General features: G+C 36.5%; 1 protein-coding gene across 3 annotated transcripts in view; it reads right to left on the bottom strand.

Annotated features, from left to right (window-relative positions):
- TENM1 (teneurin transmembrane protein 1) overlaps window positions 1-23897 on the bottom strand; it is a 745224-nt gene that overhangs the window by 376930 nt on the left and 344397 nt on the right. For 2 of the 3 annotated variants that reach the window (XM_011378218.2, XM_011378220.2), the window contains exon 6: window positions 11177-11329. In XM_011378218.2, the coding sequence (XP_011376520.1) occupies window positions 11177-11329 (153 nt within the window). The remainder of the gene's footprint in view (window positions 1-11176; window positions 11330-23897) is intronic. The other variant, XM_011378219.2, reaches the window with a different exon arrangement.

Genomic DNA, 23897 nt, shown 5'->3' with positions numbered 1-23897 from the left:
GTGCCTCCAGATGCAAAATGGTTTACATTGTTAGACCTTAAGGATGCATTTTTCTGCATTTCCCTTCACCCTGAAAGACAACCATGGTTTGCCCTTGAGTGGACAGATCCTGACACTTATGAAACTACTCAGTACATCTGGACTGTCCTTCCACAAGGGTTTCAGCATGGTCCCCACTTTTGAGGGTAGACTCTAGGACAAAATCTTTGGGAACTCCAACAACCCTGAGGAACTCCAATATGTCGATGACATTTTAATTTGTAGCCCTACTAAACAAGATACTGATACTAATACCATCTTATTCCTCAATTTTCTGTGGAAAAGGGGCAAGTAGGTATCTTCATCTAAGGTCCAAATCTCCTCTCTGACTGTTAAGTATTTAGGCTATTATCTCATTCATGAGTCTCAGTCCCTCTCCATAGACTGAAAGAAAGCCATCCTCAACCTGGCTGCTCCCCAAATGAATAAACACCTAAGGGTCTTCTTAGGAATGGCAGGATTTTGCAGGATTTGGATCCTCAGGATTGAGCTAATAGCAAAGCCCCTTTATAAGGCAACAAAAGGACCTAATTTAGAGTCATTAGATTGGAACTGGGGAGTACAGAGAGCCTTCCAGACTCTTCAGTAGATCTTGACTGAAGCAACAGCTCTTGGACTCCCTAATCTAAAAAAGTCTTTCACTTTATATGTGGCAGAAAACAGGGAGGTGTATGCACAGTTATTAACGAGATTTGCTGCACTTACATTAATACCACTGGCCAAGTAGAGGAAAACATTAAAGAAATTTATAACCAGGCCAAATGGCTACATGAGTCTGCTAAAGGGAATACAACAGCTGATTCTATCTGGCAGGCTATAAAGAACTCTACCTTCTATCATTTAGTTCTTTCCCTGATTAGGGCTCCTAATAACTTTAGTTCTACTTCTAATCTTTGGCCCATGCATCTTTAACATTCTCATTAAATCTGTCTCCTCCAGATCACAATGGTTCCATGTAAAGATGATCCTGCTGCAGGCATTTACACCAATTTCTTCAACAGAGACCATCCTGGAGGAAAATCTTGATCCCCTATGTAAGCAGGCAGAGCTTTTCAGGTAGAGACTATGCTCTGTTACAGCAAGAAGTAGTTACAGAAGCTTCATCTCCAGTACTTCAACACTCTGTATGATTATGAGTCTGAAATCTCTCAGGGGGGTCTTATGAGGCAGGACAAGTAGTGCAGGGAAACCTCTTCTCCCTCTAGGATATGGCTCTGGAAGCTTTCCCTTTCTTCAGATCGCCTTCTGTTTTAGCCCCAGCAATGGGGATAAGCCGAAAACAGCCTTTTCCAGCCTAGACACCATCTTTGGCTAAGTTATGACTTTTGGCTAATTATAATATCATTATAACCTCATCCGCACTGCAAATTTTGCAACTCCCATAATGCACCTGATGTCATGACAGTTCCAGAAACACCATATGAGGAAGGAAAAGTGGGAAACCAAGCTCTCTGCCTACTGGCAGGAGACAAGGCTATGTCAGCACCATGTTTTCCTGGGCTCCACCTCCAGGGAAAACAAAAAGTTAATAACCCAGCCATCTTGCTCTTGTATGCGCTCTCTCTCTCTCTCTCTCTCTCTCTCTCTCTCGCTCTCTCGCTCTCTCTCGCTCTCTCTTGCTCTCTCTCTCTCTCTCTCTCATAAGCCCACACTCTCCTCACCTGGAGTCCTTGAGTGTGTACTTTTGCATTAATAAATTTTGTGTTTTCCTGCTTGCTGTTTGTCTTGCCTTCGAATTTTTCCTGGGGCATAGGACAAAAATCTGGTCACGGGGCCTCCACACTCTCCACCATTTGTTTTACCCTTGAATTCTTTCTTGTGGAATAAGACAAGAAACCTTCCGGCAGCACTATAGCACACCCTAATAGTGACCTGTCAGATGTAGACCATTGGGATAGAGGGACCATAAAGCAGATGCATTTCTTATGGTATCACAAGAAAGGTGTGTAATCATTTTTTAAAAGAAGTAAAATGAAGATTAAAATGAAATAAGAATGAAACATTAAACATATACAGTCAAGAACATTTAACATGATTTTTTTTTTTTATGCCACAAGTAAGTTTGCCTTTTAGCATAGTGAAACCTTTCCATAAATCTGCTTTAGAAGTCAGGTCTCCAGGATGCTTTAGAAAAGCTTTTGTTAAAACTGAAGTATATTGATAAAGTGATTCAATATAGTTGAAAACAAGCTACAGTACTCTAGCAGAGCCCCCTGAAAATTTGTGTTAGAAAGACATCAATATAGCTTTATAGGACACATTTCTTATAATTTTCCATCAATGTTTAAAAATAATAATGTTAGGATCCAATATTGTCTTTGTTCATGCATTACTACTATTTTATTCATGGTTTGTTGTGCTTATATGAATCATTCCCAATTCTAATACAATGTCTTGGGCTCTAATATTCTTTAAGTAAAAGACACTGAAACTACAGGTTGACTCAAAAGGCAGCTGAATGCATTTTAATATCCACATGTCCTATGAGTCAGTATTGAAGAACCACAGAATGATCCTGTAGGATGCTGTTCCGTATGAAAGCACAATGATTACTTAGGTTGGGTATGTGCAGTTCTTTATTTGTGGTACACTACCACAAAATGAATGAATTTTTACTTACTGACTAGGTCTGTGAAATAAATACAAGTAAATTTAGAATTCAACCACTTATTCAAGGTCCACAAGTGCCATTGCATAAATTGCCTCCAATGTAACTATGCTACAGGTAAAAAAAAAAAAAGCCAAAAATAAGCAAAGCGCACACTCACACGCCCCTCCAACTAAGTCTACAATGAAAGGAGGTCATAAAAAGAACATTTTGTGCTGTTGTTTAACTTTCAGTTCCCAAGGGTACTTACATGTATGTGTGTGTATGTGTGTGTGTGAGTGTGTGTGTTCTGCTTTGAGTTTGAGGGAAGGGTGAGTGCTTGCTGAACCTAGATCTGTGGTATGAAATGTAATGTTAGGCAGGTAGGCATGAGCGACGGAGGAATGAAGGCCCAATCCAGAGACCTCCCTTAACACCTTCTAGAAACACCCATTTTGCAGTTAAAAATATCCTTACATCCTGAAATACAAGGAAATAAAAAATCACAAAATCATCACTAGTTTAGGTCAGCCACAAATGTCTGCTCAGTTAGTACATACACTGTCATTCCTTGACCTCAGACTCATTATACCATCATTATAATATTATACATATGCCCGTAAGTTAATGAATCTAATTATAACAGACTGAATTCTGGCTAACCACATGGGCTGTAGACAAAAGGTTTATATAACAGCAAAATGTCAATCAAAATGACTTCACATACCAATTATCTAGCACCATTTCTGTAACCACCCATCACAACCACAATATAAAGTTTACTTCTCAAATTTATGGGGCTTTAGCCATCTCTGGTGTAGCCCATTTCTCTCGAAACATACTTTAATAAGTCTTACTTATCTTAAATTTTGCTGTTCTGTAATTCTTTACTGTGTCAGCGGAAAGAAGGAAAGTCGCCTAAGCGCCACTGGGGCAACGATGGATTCAGATTGTTCCCAATTGGTAAAAATTTTTGGTGCCATGACTTGGATCATTCCTTTCCTTCCCATTGGGAAATTAAATCCACGAAAAGCATTTGGGGACAGGTTCAGTAAGGCGTTGGCCTCATCCCTCTTGGCTAGAGGTCCCTCTAATCTTTCTGCCTCTCCTACCCATTTGTTTTATTCTCTGAATCTTTTTCTCATTTTCTACTGGGATTAGGGACATTAATACAGATAAAAATCTCATTCTCACCATTACCATCTTTGACCTGGCACTTCACAGTCATCTTCTGCTCCTTAATTAAGTCCTCTGCCTGCAATATCAACAGCCTCTTCCATGGAGATCTGCTCTGTGCAGTAAGACCCTGTTTCCTTTCTCACGCTCTGGTGCAAGAACTTGGTGCAACTACATAGCACTCGCTGTAGCCCACTGCCTAATGTTAGCTGGTGGAGACAACTGCCTCTAACTCCTGAGCTCTGGAATGCCAGGCTCCTAAGTCATGACCCTGAGATGGTGGGCTCTTTGACTTGTACTTTGTTTGTTTTCCTTTTCAGATGGTAAAACAGTCATCTATATAGTCCAAAAATCCTCTGGCTTGTATTCTAACCCATTGGACGCAATTTGACCCATAGATTCTGAACAAACGGAGACTTATTTCATTTTGCAACACTGTATGGCCACAGGATAAGCTCCCAAATGGGGAAATAACTAATTAATGGGAGCATTGATTATAGCATCATACTCCAATTAGATCTTTATTATAAATGGCAGGGTAAATGGAGATACCTTATGTCCAAGCCTTTTTCTTGCTCCAGGAAAACAATGCCCTCTTACAAGAATGCAAATTAACCACTCTTACTTTAATACACACTAGTAGGTCCCTCCTTTCTGAACCTCCCCTGGCTGAATCGTCAGCTCCGTCTACTCCTTCAACTAACCTCTTCTACCCACCCAACATTTCCTCCATATCCGAGAAAATCACTCCTACTGCCTAAACCTTCCTCTTTATCTCCTCAAAAAGTTTGCCCTCTGGTAGAAGCTCCCAGGGGAGAAATCAACCCCAACTTGTCTACAAATCGTTTTCACTTATAAAACTTAAGCAGATTAAAACAGACATAGGAAGCTATTCTGATAACCCCGATGGGTTTATCTATGCTTTCCAACATATTACGTTTGTTTATGAACTTTGAAGGACACAATGATTACTCTGGAGCAGTATTTATCAGACACTGAACAGGAAAGAATTTTATGGGAGACAAGAAAATGTGCCAATGGCCTCCATCTGTCTGATCCCAAATACTCCATAGGGGAAACAGCTGTACCACCTGTAGATCCTGGATGAGACTATAACAGCCCTACTGAGAATTGGGAAAGAGATCATTTCATTAGATGCATCAAGTCTGGGTTTAAGGCAAGACAACAAAAAGTCATTAGCTATAAAAAGTAACAGCAATTACCCAAGGCACAGGAGAAAACCTTACTGCCTTTTTAGAGAGGCTTCAGGGAGCCCTCATTAAATACACTAACTTAGACCTAAGCTCTTATGAGGACCAAATCATTTTGAAAGACAGATTCCTAACTTAATCAGCTCCTGACATTAAGCAGAAGCTCCAAAAGGTTGTTCAGGAACCTAGAACCACTTTAGATGAAATGATAACCACAGCAACTACAAGTCTTCTATAGCTGTCACCAGGTGTTGGTAGCCTAGGCTCAGGAGAAGGAAATAAGGAAAGAATCTAGGCATACTCAAATATAAGTGGCCCTTCAAGGCCAATCACAGCCCGGGTCCACAAGTACCTCACTTCCAAAGGTGAAGAACTCATCCAAGTGCGCCATGTGCTGTCGACCAGGTTACTGGGCCAATGAGTGTCCCAATAAGGAAAAGCTTCCCCAAATCACTTGCTACAAATATCAGCAGCTGGGTCATTGGGCTGCCCTTGATTAAGTGGGCTTCATCTCAGGGGCACAGGGATGGTTTAACATATGCCAATTGATTAATTTGATATACCATGTATACAAAATAGAATGAAAATCATATGATTCTATCAAAAGATGCAGAAAAAGTCTTTGAAAAGATACAGCATCCATTTATGATTAAAACACTTAAAATAAGAAGGAAAGTGTCTCAACATAATAAAGACCATATATGACAAACCCTCAGCTAACATAATATTTAATGTTGAAAAATTAAAAGCCTTCCCTCTAAGATCAAGAACTAGATAAGGGTGTCCACTATTACCACTATTTTTTACTATAACTTTGGAAGTCCTAGCAAAAGCAATCAGGTAAGAGAAAGAAATAAAAAGCATCCAAATAGGGAATGAAGAAATCAAGTTGTCATTTTATTTTGCAGATGACATGATTCTCTATATAAAAAAACCCTAAAGATGCCACTAAAGCACTATTAGAAATAATGAACAAATACAGTAAAGTTTCAGGATACAAAAAAATCAATGTTCAAAAAATCTACAGTGTTCCTATACTCTTATAATAAACTTTCAAAAGAAGAAATTACAAAAAAAAAAAGGAAACGATTCCTTTTGCAATTGCCACAAAAGAATAAAATACCTAGGAATAAACCTATCTTGCATGTGAAGGACCTATACACTCAAAACTGTAAGACACTATTAAAAAAATTGAAGACACAAAGAAATGGAAAGATATTCCATGTTCTTGGATTGGAAGAACCAACATAGTTAAAATGACCTTATTACCTAAAGCAATATACAGATTTTATGCAATCCCTATAAAAATCCCAATGGCATTCTTTAAAGAAATAGAACAAAAAAATCATCAGATTTGTATGGAAGCTCAGAAGACCCTGAATAGCTAAAGCAATCCTTAGAAAAAAAAGGAACAAGTCCAGAGGTATCACTCTGTATGACTTAAAATTATACTTAAAAGTGACAGTAATCTAAACAGCATGCTATTGGCAGAAAAAAAAAAGACACTCAAACCAGTGAAACAGAATTGAGAGTTCAGAAATAGATTCCTGTGTATATGGGCAAATAATTTTTGACAAAGGGCAAAAAATATACAATGGAGAAAGGAAAGTCTCTTCAATAAGTAATGCTGGGAAAACTGGAAAGCCACATGCAAAGAATGAAACTAGATTGTTGTCTCTTATCATACACCAAAATTAACTCAAAATGAATTAAGGACCTGAATATAAGACATGAAACAGTAAATCGTACAGAAGAAAACATAGGCACTAAACTCATGTACCTTGAACCTAGAGAGGATTTTATGAATTTGACCTCAAAGGCAGGGGAAGTAAAAGCAAAAATAAATGAGTGGGACTACATCAAACTAAAAAGCTTCTGCAAAGCAAAAGAAACTGTCAACAAGGCAAAGAGTCAGCCATCGAATGGGATATTATATTTGCAAACAACACCTCTGATAAGGGCCTAATATGCAAAATATACAATGAACTCATACAACTCAACAACAACAACAACAACAACAACAACAACACATCCAATTAAAAAATGGGCAAAGGACCTGAACAGATACTTCTCCCAAGAAGATATACAAAAGGCCAACAGACATATGAAAAGATGACCTATTTCACTAACCATTAGGGAAATGCAAATCAAAACTACAATGAGATACCACCTCACACCTGTTAGAATGGCTATCATCAACAGGACAAGTAATAACAAGTGTTGGAGAGGTTAGTTATGGGGAAAAAGGAACCCTCATACACTGCTGGGGGGAATGCAAACTGGTACAATCGCTATGAAAAACAGTATGACGTTTCCTCAAAAAATTAAGAAGTGAGTTACCATGTGATCCAGCAATCCTTCTTCTGGCTATTTACCCACAAAAGCTGAAAACATGTATCTGCAAAGATATATGCACCCCGATGTTCACAGCAGTATTATTCACATAACACTGGTGGCCAAGACATAGAAGCAACCAAAGTGTCCTATGATAGATGACTGGATAAAGAAGAGATGGTACATATATACAATGGGATATTACTCAATGATAAAAAGAATGAAGTACTTCCATTTTCAACATCATGGGTGGATCCTGAGATATTCATGCTAAGCAAAATTAGTCAGAGAGATATAGTTGAAAACCACTTGATATCACTCATATGTGTGATATAAAACTGAAAACAACAATCGAACATGACAAGCAAACAGAGACTCATATACACGGACAGTGGATACTGTTACCGTAGGGAAAAGTGAGTAGGAAGAGGGATATGGGGGTAAAAAGGGTCAAATATTTGGTGACAGAAAGTAATATAACTCTGGGTGGTGAACACACAACGCAATATATATAAAACAACTTTCTGTTGAATGATACACTTGAAACTTATTTGTTAATCAGTGTAACCTCAATAATTTTTAATAAAAAATAAAGGAAAAATAAAAAAAAAGAAAAAGAATAATAATGTGTTAAATTGGTAAGTAGAGACATCATATTTTAAAGAGAGAAAACATTTAAATCCCAGGAAGACCATCATTCATGGAAAAGTTGATTCCAGTTTGAAAGTAGGATCTGCAGTGCCTAATAAACTCAAGGTAAGTTTCCAATCATTTGGCCCAATAATAATTACTTCTAAGTTAAACAATGTGCCTGACATTGTGCTATATGCTCCACTTCTGCTTCACTTCTACTTCTATGTCTCACTTAATCCTCATGACCCCCATATAAGACAGGTACTATTATTATCATCTTTATGTTACAGATGAGGACACTGGTTCAAGGAGGTTGTGTGAATTTATTGCCTGAGTTGGAGAGCCAGTAAATAACGGAGTTAGTATTCAAAGCCAGATCTGTCAGACTCCAGAGTCCAGGTTCTTAACTACAGTGTTATAATACCTAATCCTCTAGGAGACTAAGGAAAACAGTGTAAAAAGAATTAAATTATCTGGTTTTCAGTTTCACATTTTAATGCATACAGCATCACTAAGACAAGCGTCTGGAACTGTATTTATGGGATTCATGATACTAGAAAATCATAAAAGGAGACATCAGGTCATTTGAAAAGAGTGTTACACCATATTATATCTTTTGCAAGGTTTGGCTTAGTATTATATTCATGGCATTATAAAAGAAGAGCTATGCTTTTACTTGGTAAGTAATATGCAGTAATGACCTAACATAGCAGAAGTATAAGGTGCAGTTATAAATTTTACTCAGATTTCCATAGAAAGTTAATTTAACACAACAACTCAGTATATATGACATCAACTCAATAATTTTTTTTAGTAAAATATTAAATTGAAATTGGTTTGGCTCTGTTGTTATAACTGAGCAGAGACGAAAACATTTTTTATTTATGAAAATTGTCATAATACTTTAAAATATATATGCACAGAATTTCTCTAAAATATCTCATGAATAGACTCTAGGGGTTTGCTTTCATTGTGTAAAGTATCTTTTATGGTTTTCACACACATTTTCTGTGTAGATTTCAGTGTAGTGTAGAAGTTAAGAGACAAGGCTCTGAAATCAGACTACCAGTTTCTAGCTCTGTGAACTTGGGCAAGTTACTTAACCTCTTGGTGCCTCTGTTTCTTTTTTGGAAAATGGGAACCATAAAGTTACCTTCATGATATAATACATGTTAAGTTTCTAGAGCAATTCTTGCTATATGGTAATTGTTTAATAAATTTCGTCATCATCAAGCTACTTTGTGGAAAAGAATTATAGAGATCTGAATTAAAGTACAGAAATGAATATGCTCTGATGACAACTTTTGGGAGAGGAAGAAATTTTACTCTACCCTTCTAGGTTCTTTTGGTTGGTTTATAATTAAGTCTACATGACACAGATTAACAAGAGAAAATAATCAAATTTAATTATATACATATATATGAGACTCCACATACATAAGAGGTTCAGAGATAGAAAGGGGAAAAGTATATAAGACATTCCAAGCTAAAGAATGAGGTAAGATGCACTGAAGCTTCAGAGGGAAGAAGGGTAATTCACAAGACGGTAAGAAGAACAGATGCTCAGTAATTAGAAGTTTGCCCTGCTCTATAGATAGGGCATAAAAAGTTATTTCTGCTAATAACTTTTATTATCGGCAAGGCCTCAAATTAAAATTCTTTGAGAGAGAGAGAAAAGTTTCTCTTGAGCCTGCAGGGCCTAACTGCCTTCACCTCAAATTGATCCACATGCAAAAGTGGGGCATCTTGGGGAGCCTGTTCTGAACCCCTTCACAACTATGTGATAACCTTCTGCTATCTTGCATGTTTCATTTTCCTCAGATAATTCATGATTTTCAGTGCGACTGGCAAGAAACCCATAGGCATATGATACCAAATGATGGTTCTTATACTTGCACATATGAAGGAATCTAATAGTAGGATAGAAGGTAAGGGAGAAAAATTCCAAGTCTGAGTGTATTCAGACCTCTTCCTCTGCCATCTGTGGCCCTTGTACTACTCTCAGCCCCTCTCAGCAGCAACAGTAAATTTGCTAGGAAAGGTCAGCCCAGGCTAGAAACAACATTTCTAAATGAGAACATAAAGCAAACTACATTATGAATTGAAAACTAAAATAAACCATAATGTTTTCCTGAACCCTAAGCGTTAATTTTTACTGAAGCATAGACCAAAGCAAAGTTACTTTCTCAAAAGCAAACAAAAATAAAAAAAGAACAAAATCTGCAAATGACCCGCGCCCCAAAAGAAACTAGGAACACAAGTAAGGAGTAGTAACCCAAAGGACTATAAAACAAAATATCTTATTTATAACTAATTACCAAAATAAAACTTTTTAAGTATCCATATAGAAATTGTAAACTTTTTGAAGATAGGGTTTGGGTCATTCATTCACTCATTCATTCATCTGTTTATATATAATCTAAAAATATTTAGGATAGTGCTAGCTATACATTTTTTTCACTTCCTACTTTTTAAATTGAACATGGTTTAAGTCCCTCTGTATGAAATTCTATTTCAAGAGACATTATAATACAAACTTCCAGCTATTTTCAAAGCTTATATACTAAGACTAAGATCATTCAATGTGAATAAGATGTTGGGAGTGCTGGTACTGTGGCATTTATTGTAAATAAGTCAGGTAGTTCAAGCTTATGTATTTTAAATTTCACAATTCAGTGCTCAAAGTGCTTTTCTTTGCCCAACTAGGAAGAATTCATGTTCCTTAACTAGAAAAAGATTCATATTCCCACATTGACATAAACATTCACCCTTATATTAAGCATAAAAGTTTGTTTCTTATTATAAACTGAAGAAATTTCCACATAACCTTCGTAAAATGTTATATATAAATGCTAGACTTGAACACAGAGAATTTAATCAAAATCCCATGTTGCTTCAGGGTAGTTATAGGTGAAATGCAATTTCTATTGTATTGAAATTTTCATCTTGGAAATATTTATTTATTTTCAAAATTGCCAACATATTTGAAAAGTTTAATTGGTTTATACTCAAGGCACTAGAGAAAGGAAAATTTGCTTTCACAAGGCACTTACATGTATTTATTCTGTCCATGTAAAGTACTTCTTTCAAGTGATCATGAAATTTAATATGAAGTCAACCCATCCAAGATTTGGTTCTAATGACCAAATTAGAAGAAGAGTAATCAATAATCAATCCATCACTTTGATCACTGTACCTTTTTTTTCTGATTTATCGGAAACTTTTCCTCCAATTGGAAAGTAAGTAGTATCCATGGATTCGGTCCCTCTGTTGCCTTTGCTAACTCCATTTTCATAGAGCTGTCCTTCAACTGGTTGCAACTGCCAAGTCAGGCCGAACAAATGTACTGCTGCAAGAAAACAAGCCACAGATAAATTTATTCCAGACTTGCTGAGGTCTCTAAACCAGCTGTCCCTTTGCACCTAAAAATGTCATGACCAGTTTTTTTTTTAGTTAGACCAAGCAATTTGCATTATATACCTATGTCATACATATAGCTACCTTTCTAAGAAGCTGTTGTTAAAATTTTGAGGCAGAAGCTATCCCAATGGCAGGATTAAAAGTTGGAGTATTAGTTTAAAAACTGTAATGGGATTGGATTCTGCTCCTCAGTGGTATGACCCTTTTCTTTTTCATTTCCCTTAGTCATGTAACTCTAGTTTGCATATGGAAATGGAGTAATGGTAGACAGGCTATCTCAAGAACATGGGAGATCTTCACTATGACTCTGACTCAATTCAATTTAGTCAACATTTCCTGAATGCCTAGTATGCATAAGGCCCTGTGATAGCCGCTGTAGATGTGAAAATCTAGATGGCTACTAAAGTAGGAGTTGAAAGTAATACAAGTATAAAAGAACTATAATGTAATGCAGAATAGTCTACAAGTTCAAATTGCTATCAGAGAATTAAAAATCTTTAGTGTTGATCGGAATGCAGGAAAATTGGTACTCTCATAGACTAGTGATGAGAATATAAAAATATCACCTTTTGGGAAGGCAACGTGACACCATTTTTCAAAAAAATATTTAAAAATTTGGCTTACCCATTTAGCCAATTATTCAATTTCTATGAATTAACTATGACTGTGCACCAAACTACAAGGATATTCATTATAACATTTAAAACCAAAGAGATTAATTAAATAACTAATGATATTATAAATAATACAGGATTACATTGCCAGTAAATCATGTTTCAGAAGACCATGTAATAGCATGGGAAATATTTATAATGCATCAAATGAAAAACATCAGGCTACTAAATAGTATGAATAGTACGATGTATATAGTGTATGTGTGTGTATGTATATGTAAATATGTTGATATCTGGTAAAGGGCAGGGGGGATATATAGCAACATGATAACAGAATGAAGGGCTTATGGAGAGTTTTTATTTTCTTCATTACGATTTCTGTATTGTCTGTATTTTTTTACAATGAACACATGTGATGTTTGCATATGGGGAAAATAAATTTTTGTTTTTAAAAGAAATTGTCTAGAAACATGGCAGAGTGAGAGACATCCTCAAATCTCTCCCCTTGAAACAACAATAAGCTGAACATGTAAAACTCAACAAAAAACACCCAAACTGCACACCAGCACATCTGAATGTGAGATCTGTGCATGAGAGCTACTAGAGGTCAGGACCCCGGATGTCGAGCATTGGAATGGAAGAAATAAAGAAACTGCCTCTCATAGTCACTGGAGTTCCTTTCAGGAGAAGGTGAAGGAGAGGCAACTTCCCTGATCAGCCTGCCTGGAAGTGCCAGAATTTCGAGCAGCCAGCATCAGGGCCCAGTAATCAGGGCAGAAAGCAGAGAAGCAGGATGGGACAGCAAAGAAACAACAATCGATTTTTATTGGACCCGGTTGAAAAAACCAAGGCTGAGCCGCAGTCCCCAACCCTCAACCCAGAGAGCTTCTCCCCGCTGAGACTGATCACTGCGGAGCCCCAGGAGAATCTAAGCAAACACTACTGAAACAGTTGCTAACACTAACAGGGACTGAAAAAAGGAGTAGCAAGTGTGATTAAATATATACAAGAAAATAAAAATGACATTTAGACTTTATATAAATCAGGGATCCAAGAGGCTTAGATGCCACCTAGTGGAAACCAAAAGAAAAGCGCCTTAGCAGCAGGCTAATTATTTATTAAAAAATAAATCTTCTTTCTGGAAAAACAACAGATACAATTCCATTAATGCCCAGTTGCAGGAACAGTTCATTAAACACCAAAAACAACCAAGGTGACAAGGCATCTCAGAAAGAAAGATCAAAATCTCCAGAAAATAAGCTTACAGACATAGAAATATGGGACTTAAATGACAGAGAATTCAGGATGGTACTTTTGAAAAAACTCAATGAAATCTAAAACAGCTCAAATCGACAATTTCAGGAATTGAAAAAAACAAGTAGATGAGCAGAGCAAGGAGACTGACACCCTCAAAAGGAACCAAATAGAACTTCTGGAAATAAAAAACACACTGCAAGAGTTTAAAAATGAAATAGCAAACTTAGGAAATAGAGTCAACCAAATGGAGGAAAGGATCAGTGATATCGAAGACAGAAGTCTAGAAATAAATCAGAAGGAAGAAGAGAAAAAACAAAGAATGAAAAATAATGAAAGAGAAATTCAAGAACTAGCTGATACCATCAGGAAAGGAAACATAAAAATAATGGGAATTCTCGAAGGCAAGAAAAGGAGCAGGGACTAGAAAGCATTTTCAGACAAATAATGAACGAGAATTTCCCAAGACTAAGGAATTAACTGAAGTTCTGAATTCAAGAAGTCAAGAGAACACGCAATTATCTCAACCTACCAGACACATTGTATTAAAGTTTTCAAAAATCATTACAAAGACAGAATTCTCAGGGCAGCCAGGGAAAAGACGGTAACTTATAAAAGTCAACCCATATAGATTATCATTGGACTTCTCAACGCAAACCTTACAAGCCAGAAAGAAATGGACTCAAATATTTAAACTATTAAGTGAAAGGAACTAACAGCCTAGAATAATGTATCTAGCTAAGCTCTCCTTTAGATATGAAGGAGAAATTAAGACTTTTCCAGACATACAAAAATTGAGGGAATTCTGCATTATTAGGACTGCACTACAGGAGATACTGAAAAGAGTCAGCTCACCTTAAACAAAATAATAATAACAACAACAACAACAACAACAAAAATACATAATCAGGAGTAAAGTGACTATCAGGCAAATAGAAGCAGAGGAGTGCAACCCTTACTAAGAACAGGGCATTATAAACTTAAATAATAACAAGAGAATTGTTATAGCAAGATAGTAATGAATGTTCAGCATACATAGGAAAAATTGAGATAACAATGACTGAAAAGGGGAGGATTCAAAGATCCAAATTCGCAAAGAGGAAAGGAGATAAGGCACACACAGAAGAAAGTGGACAACTGTGTGTGTGTGTGTGTGTGTGTGTGTGTGTGTGTGTGTGTATACATACACATATACATATATAAAATTTTCATATTCATAATGGTGACCACACGTCAAATATTCAAAACTGATGTATATAACATGAAACAAGAAGAACCAGAGGGAAAATCCACAAAAGCCAACCAAAATAAAGAAAACAGAAACACAAGGACAAGGAAGCAATAGAAACAACAAGCTATCAGAAAGTAAAAGATAAAATGGCTATAAGAAGACCTCATATTTCAATAATCACCCTAAATGTAAATGGGCTGAACTCACCAATAAAAAGGCATGGAGTTGCAGAATAGATCAAAAAAACAAAACCAAACCATATGCTGCCTCCAGGAGACACATCTCAGCTCCAAAAGACAAATATAAACTCAGACTGAAAGGGTGAAAAATGACATTTCATGCAAATGTCATTCAGAGAAAAGCAGGAGAAATGGTACTAATATCAGATGAAATAGACTTCAAAAACAAAAAGGTAAAGGAAGATACTGAGGGACACTTCATAATGATACAGGGAATCATGCACCAAAAAGACATAACACTTATTAATATCTATGTTCCCAATCAAGGAGCCCCAAAATATGTAAAGCAATTATTAATAGAACTAAATGGAGAAACAGATGAAAACATGATCAAAATAGGGGACCTAAATACCGCACTGTTGGATATGGACAGATCATCCAAACAGAAAATCAGTAAGGAAATAGCATCCTTAAATGACACATTAGACCACCTGGACATAATTGACATTTACAGAGCCTTCCATCCCAAAACAGCTGCTTATACATTCTTCTCTAGTGTATATGGATTATTCTCAAGAATCGACCACATGCTGGGACAGAGAGATAGCCTCAACAAATATAAGAGGGGTGAAATCATACCAACCATATTCTCTGATTACAATGCTTGAAACTAGAGATCAACTGCAAAAAGAAATCAGGAAGAGCCACAAATATATGGAGATTAAACAACATGCTACTGAAGAATAACTGGGTCAGGGAAGAAATAAAAGGAGAGATCAAGAGATACATAGAAATGAATGATAATGATAGTAAAACATATTAAACCTTTTGGAACATGGGAAAAGTGGTCATAAGAGGAAAGTTCATATTATCAGGGCCTGAGGAAAGTTCATATTATTATGAGCCTAGCTCCAAAAACAAGAATGAGCCCAAATAAACAACCTAACGCATCATCTCAGAAAACTAGAAAAAGAAGAGCAAATGAGGCCTAATGTCAGCAGAAGGAAAGAAATCATCAAAATTAGAGCATAAACAACTGAAATTGAAAGCAAGAAAAAGAAAGAAAAAGAAAAAATAAATACAACAAGGTTGTTTGAGAAGGTTGAAAACATTGACGAACCCCTGGCTAGACTCACTAAAGAAATAAGAGAAAGGACACAAATAAACAAAATCAGGGATGAAAGAGGGGAAATTATGACTGATATTGCAGAAATACAAAGGATCATGCAAGAATACTAGAAAAATTATGCAATAACAAATTTAATAACCTAGAAGAAATGGACCAGTACTTAGAAAAATACAATCTTCATAGACTGAATCAAAAAGAATTGGAAAATCTAAATAGCCTGATCAGCAGTATGGAAATTGAAACAATCATCAAAAACCCACCAAAAAGTAAAAGTCCAGGACCAGATGGCTTCACCAGTGAATTCTACCAAACATTCAAAGAAGATTTTAATACCTACTCTCCTCAAATTCTTCCAAAAAATTGAAGAGGAGGCAATACTTTCCAACACATTTTATGAGGCCAGTATTACTGTGATATCAAAACCTGGTAAAGATAACACAAAAAAAGAAAACTACAGACCAATATCTCTCATGAACACAGATGTAAAATTATAAATAAGATACTAGCAAACCGAATACAGCAACATATTAAAAAGAATATACACCACGATCGAGTGGACTTCATCCCAGGGGCACAGGAATGATTGAACATATGCAAATCGATTAATGTAATACACCACATAAACAAATTAAAAAATAAGAATCATATGATCATATCCATAGATACAGAAAAAGCCTTCGACAAGATACAGCATCCATTTATGATCAAAACACTTGCCAAAATCGGTATAGAAGGAAAGTACCTTAACACAATAAAGGCCATCTATGAAAAACCCTCAGTCAACATTATACTTAATGGTGAAAAACTAAAAACCTTCCCTCTAAGATCAGGAACAAGACAAGGCTGTCCACTATTGCCACTCGTATTCAATATAAAATTGGAGGTCCTAGCAAGTACGATCAGGCAAGAGAAAGATATAAAAGGCATCCAAATAGGAAACAAAGAAATCAAACTATCAGTATTTGCAGATGACATGATTCTCTATATAGAAAAGCCTAAAGACTCCACAAGAACACTGCTAGAAACAATAAGCAAATGCAGTAAAATTTCTCAATGCAAAATCAACGTTCAAAAATTCATAGGGTTCCTATACTCCAATAATGAAGTGTCAGAAAAAGAAGTGGAAAAAATAAACCCTTTTGCTATTGCAACAAAAAGAATAAAATACCTAGGAATAAATCTAATGAAGCATGTGAACAACCTATATGATGAAAACTACAAGACCCCATTGAAAGAAATTGAAGAAGATACAAAGAAATGGAAAGACATTCTATGTTCTTGGACTGGAAGAATCAACATACTTAAAATGATCATATTACCTAAAGCATTATACAAATTTAATGCAATCTCCATCAAAATCTAATCAGTATTTTTTAAAGAAATAGAACAAAAAGTCACCGGATTTGTATGGAAGCACAAAAGTCCCCAAATTGCCAAAGCCATCCTGAGAAAAAGAACGCGGCTGGAGGCATCACTCTGCCCGACTTCAAGTTATACTACAAAGAGAATGTAATCAAAATGACATGGTATTGGCAGCAAAACAGATACACTGACCAGTGGAACAGAATTGAGAGTCCAGAAGTAAACCCATATTTATATGGGCAAATAATTTTCTACAAAAACGCCCAAAACATACAGTGGAGAAAGGAAAGCCTCTTCAATAAATGGTGCTCGGAAAATTAGAAGGCCACTTGCAAAAGAATTAAACTAGACTGTTGCATATCACCACACACCAAAATGAACTCAAAATGGATTAAGGACTTGAATATAAGACCTGAAACAATAAAATGTATAGAAGAAAACATAGGAACTAAACTGAAGAACCTTGTACTTAAAGAGGATTTTATGAATTTGACCTCAAAGGCAAGGGAAGTAAAAGCTAAAATAGATGAATGGAACTACATCAAACCAAAAAGCTTCTGTTCAGCAAAAGAAATTGTTAACAAGGCAAAGAGACAACCATCCAAATGGGAAAATATATTTGCAAGCAACGCCTCCAATAAGAGCCTAATATCCAAAATATACAAAGAACTCATATGACTGAATTACAACAACAACAAAAAACCCAAATGATCCAATAAAAAAATGAGCAGAGGACCTGAACAGACTCTTCTCCCTAGAGGACATACAAATGGGCAACAAATATATGAAAAAATGCTCAACATCGCTGGCTATTAGAGAAATGCAAATCAAAACCACAATAAGATACCATCTCACACCTGTTAGAATAGCTGTAATCAATAGGACAAGTAATAACAAATGTTGGAGAGAATACGGAGAAAAAGGAACTCTCAAACACTGCTGGTGGGACTGCAAATTGGTACAGCTACTATGGAAAACAGTATGGAGGTTCCTGAAAAAACTAAGAATTAATCTCCTCTATGATCCAGCAATCCTTCTACTGAGTATTTACCCCAAAGACTTGAAAACCCATATCCAAAAAGATATTTGCACACCAATGTTCATAGCAGCATTATTCACAGTGGCCAGGACATGGAAGCAATCGAAGTATCCTACAATAGATAATTGGCTATAGAAGTGGTGGTACATATATACAATGGGATATTACTCATCCATAAGAGGAGATGAAATACTGCCATTTGCAACAACCTGATTTGACTTTGAGATACTCATGCTAAGCGAAATAAGCCAGATTGAAAAAGTTGAAAATCACATGATATTACTTATATGTGGGAAATAAATCTAATAGCAACAAATGAGCAGGACAAACAGAGACTCAGAGACATGGACAATGGACTAGTGGTTACCAGAGGGTAGGGGATGGGGGAGGAGGGAAGAGGTAGACAGAGTAAAGGGGGTCAAATGAAGTGGGTAAAAGGATCAAATATGTGGTAGTTGGAGGATACTGGACTCTGTGTGTTAATCACACAATAAAATATATAGATCTCAAATTGTAATGCACACCTGAAAATTATATAATTGTATTAACCAATGCTACCCCAATAAACTTAAAAAAAATGAAATGGTTTAAAGGAACAATAGATTAAAATTGGCTGGGCTGATCAGGGATATAAATTTAATGAAAGAAGTAGAATTAAAAATGGACCTTGAATGATATATAGGGCTTCGACATGTGGCAGCAATGGGTGGGGAAAGGGGGAAGGCTGTACAAAAAAAATGAGTTTGTAAAGCACTAGATACCTTTAAAGTAAAGGAAGTTGGTGTTGGTTTGAGTTTAGCTATGTAGAGGTGCTAATGGAAGTTAAGTCTGGAAGGGTAGATTAGGGTCATATTATGGAGGACATTGAATGCCACACTTAGATATTTGTATTCTATTTATTAGGAAGCAAGCAGGAATTGTTATTTTCTGTGCAGATGAGTGATATGATCAGTTTACTTTAGGAAGATTAGTTTTCTAGCAATGAGGAGCACTGATGGTTTTTAGGTAAATAGTGATATCATCAGAGTACCCTTTGTAGAAAGATAAATCCAGTAGTGGTGGATAGAAGAATTAATTAGAAGTCCAAAGATTTGGCAACACAAATTGGGAAGGCATTCTAATAATCTAAGTGATAAATGAGTGTCTCAAGTAGGGCAGTGGCAGTGGGTATACAAATAAGGCAATTGCTTAAAGAGAAATTGTGTAAATGTTACTTTAGTATTTGGCAACAAGCTCTGTGTCTTTGTGCATGTGTGCGTGCCCCTGAACGCTTGTGCCCATGTGTAGATTTATGGGGCTTGGCACAGGAATAAGTGAGGGAAAGGAAGAAATCCAAAATGGTTAAGATTTTGAGCCTGAATAACTGATAGCATGGTGGAACCATTAATAGAGTTAAGGAATTCCACACTTAGCTCAGCACTAGTTACACATGGTTGGTGCTGGACATGTGTTTGATGAGTGATGATTAATTAGTTGGTCTGGGGCAGGGAGGGGTGATGGGAAGAACACAGTCAATCCATCTTTGGAGATATTGGGTTCTAGGAATTGATGGGCTATCCAAATAATCATGTTCAACACAAGAGGTCTGGAGGTCTGACGTTCCTGAAAAATATTAATGCTGGAACAAGACTACCAAATAATATATGCACAGAGGCAGCAATTGAGGTTGTAAGAATGAATGAGGTCACTGAGAGGAAAGAATGTTGGGAGAAAAATAAATGCTTAGACAGGAGCTGAGGAAATCCTTTAATTTGTTTTCTTACTGCAGTTTTCAACAGCATCCAAATCTTACCAAAAAGGGGAAAAAAAAAGTAAACCTGTTCATAAGCCATCTCATATTCTTCTTTATATCCTTAGGCAGACTAATTTGTATGTCTAACATTCATATAGTATATGAATTAGTGACCGAGAAATGGAAAGCTAGTAAGATTGCTTATTTAAAAATCATTCATCCATTTTTATTTGGAGCCAAAGATATTTGTAACACCTACCTTCTAATTTATCCTTAAAACTTTTAAGCATTTAATTGGTTTCTACATCTTTCTTTGGATTAAGGCCAGTGTTGCCTGATGAATTTCTCTTGCAATTATTAGAAACAATTAAAACTCAAATGATAGTGATTCTGAGTAAGGTATAGTAAGAGCATGCTAATAAAGCAATATTAGTGACATCCCTGAGAAGAGTGGTATGAAAGCTCATAAAGAGAAGAATTGGCCCCATAATCCTGTTATCTCTGTGCTCTAACCAACTTCACAAACGTAACTAATAAACTACAAATGAATAGAAAGAAAGTAATGAAACTAAAATCTCAAATACCGGAACCTATACCTACAAATGAACATTACTGATTATAGTAGATCTAAGTGTTCCTGACTCCAAAGTCAAAGTTCTTTTTCCCAAAGACCTATATAAAAATATGCATCTTTAGTAAGTACTGGTGGACACTAACCAGGTCTTGGAGTACCAGTCTCATTATTCGCACTTTACTGAAATTTGATGGCTGGACAGAATTTGTATGTCTATTCAGATATTCCAGGAGTAATGTCTTTTCATCTGATTAAGAATGGTATGTCCTAACACAGGTACCTGAGTGCGGAGCCATATACATTTTAAAATTATTATTCTATTTGTTTTATCTAATTGCAAGGAACTGTGCTTTGAAATTATGAATTTATTACAAAGTTAAGGTAACAAATAGATGATCTCATTGTCCCCAATTACCAAACTCAATCAAACACCTTGAATCTCAAAGGAGCTTGACTCTAGGAGCAGAAGTTCTTAACTTGCATATCTCTATAGACTGCACCTGTAAGTCTGTCAGCAGCTATTTTTCTGCACTTTCTGTTAAAATGTTGGACTTTGTTTCTCTTAAGTAGGACTGATGATCTTTAGCAATATTTATAATTGATAATGCTTCTCCATTCCATTCCCCTTCAAGAGGCAAACATTTACTTATACGGGAGAGACCATAGGAATTCTTTAAAAGTAAATGTAGAAAATATGTGCTAAACAGAAAAAAAATGGCAGAGATGATAGAGACTCTGTTTATCCCTCTGGTGACCAAGTCAAAGTTGTGATGGAAACAAGGAGCAGCATCAAGAAAAAATAGCCAGAGATCTTGATGAACAGGCCATACAACTAAGGAGAAATCACCCAGCAATGACAGAAGGTAGGACGGGGCAATACGTGGGGCTGCCCGGTCTGGAGCGGCTGAGTAAGATGGAGGACACGGCAGTGGCAGACTCCTCTTAAAGGGGCCACGACTGTGAGAGTATTTTCACAGTGACGGAACTGCTCTCTCTGAGCACCAGTGCCCATTTAGCTGCATGCAGGGGGCACCAAGGACTTACAGGGAGACATTGTATGAGTGAGGACCAAGGCAAGACTCGCTCTGTACAGAAGTGCTGGCGGTATCCATTGTTCCCTGTTGAGCCCTCCACCATATCAGTGCGCAGGACACAACGCACCATTGCTGGGACATAATCAAACTGGATAACAGAGGTCGCTCCGCCCAGAGGATTTCCTGAAACTCCACCTACCCAAACTCGCGGCTCTACCCAAGCTACATCCAGGTGTATCCTCAGCGAGTCAAGTGCTCCTTGTTGAGCAGCTCCTAGACTCACGCTGGAGGCAGCTGGCCTCGGTTTCTGATGTGGCCTTTTGAGGCAACTATAAGCACAGTATCTGTGGATTGTTTGCTGAGTCTTAACAGGTGGCCCCAGAGGGGCAGAGGCTTGGGCTAAATTTGGCCTGTAGCTGAACCCCTCTCAAGACTGTGCCACTGGACACCTACTTCACAAATCCACACTAATAATACTGAGAGACTTAAGAGCTTTGCTTATTACATAGAAACAGACATGGAAAGGCAGCCAAAATGGGAAGACAAAGAAGCAGAAACCATATGAGAGAACAGAACAGAGATCCAGATATAATGGAGTCAAGTAATCTAACAGATGCAGAGTTCAAAACACTGGTTATAAAGATGCTCAATGAACTTTTGGGAAGTGTAGATAAATTCAGTGAGAACGTCAACAAAGAGATAAAAACCATAAAAATGGAAATGGAAATTATAAAGAGAACCAGTCTGAAATAAAGAACACATTATCTGAGATGAGAAGTATGTTAAATGGAGTAAATGAAGGAATAAACAAAGTGAATGAAGGAAAGGATCAAGTGCTCTATCTAGAATATGGGAAAGCCAAGGACACACAATCAGAATGGCAAGAGACAAGATGCCAAGACTATAAAAATAATTAAGGAGCATATGGAACATGGACACTATTAAGGGTCCAAATATTCATCTGATCAGCATAACTGAAGAAAATCAAGATGTTGAACAGCTGTTTGAAGAAATAATGATGGAAAACTTTCCTAATCTGGTGAAGGAAATGGACATAAAACCCCAAGGAGCTCAGAGAATTCCAAAAATCAGGGATCCATAGAGGCCCACACGAAGACACATCATAATTAAAATTCAAAAGGTTAAATACAAAGAATAAACATTAAAAGCAGCAAGAGAAAAACAGGTAATTACTTATAAGGGAATACCCATAACACTGGCAGCTGACTTCTCAAAAGAAACTATGCAGGGCAGAAGGGCTTGGCAAAAAATATTTGACAGAATAAAGACCCAGGATCTACAACCAAGGATGCTTTATCCAGCAAAACTATCATTTAGAGTTGAAAGACAGATAAAGAGCTTCCCAGACAAAAATAAGCTAATGGAATTTATCACCACGAAGTCAGTATTACAGGAAATGTTGGAGGGACTTCTTTAAGAAGAAAAAATTCGGAAGACGCACTTCAGATTAAAAGACACACAGAGACTCAAAGGAAGAGGATGGAAAAAGATATTGCTTTGATGAAACTAGAAAGTATTTAAGTCTGTCAGAGAAAGATAAACACTATATGATTTTACATATATGTGGAATCTAAGGGATAAAAAGAACAAACAATTCAAAAAAATATGTGCTAAACAACCCAGGTCTATACAGTCCAATATGTTAGCCACTCACCCATGCATCTAACGAGCACCTGAAATATGACTAATCGGAGTCGGAGATTTAGTATGAAAGAAAGAATGTAAAATATATGATTAATAAGTTTTATTTGGTTACCATGTTGAAATGATAATATTTTGGATGTATATTAAATAAAATCATGTTTAAATTAATACCACATTTCTTTTTACTTTTTTAATGTGGCTAATATAAAATTTAAGTTACATATGTGGTTTGCGCTGTATTTCTATTGGAGAGTGCTGATGTTGACAAACTAGAACATTTCATAAAGAGATTACTGTTTCTCTTTTGGTACTCTATCATAGAACCTACCATATTAAATTGAAGATATTTATTTATATGTTGGCCTCATCATTATTAAGCATCCCAAGGGCAAGAACCCTGTCTTTTTCATCTTTTTATCCTTGGTACCTAACTCAGCACCTGGTAGTCAGGAAGCAGTCTGCTTATACACTGCTGATTGGATTGTAAAGTGGTAAAGTGGCTTTGGAAAGCAATTTTGTGATATCTCTCAAAATTTAAATTGGGAATATTCCTTGACTGAGGAATTCTACTTCTAGAAATCTGTATTAAAGAAATAATCACATATGTGCATAAAGGGGTATGTACAAGGAAATTAATTTTAACATTGTTAATATAGTAAAAAGAAAATAGAACCACCAATAAAT

This window comes from Pteropus vampyrus, unplaced genomic scaffold (assembly GCF_000151845.1).
Source record: "Pteropus vampyrus isolate Shadow unplaced genomic scaffold, Pvam_2.0 Scaffold335, whole genome shotgun sequence".
Classification (NCBI taxonomy): domain Eukaryota; kingdom Metazoa; phylum Chordata; class Mammalia; order Chiroptera; family Pteropodidae; genus Pteropus; species Pteropus vampyrus.
This window is presented reverse-complemented; position numbering and strand designations above follow the sequence as displayed.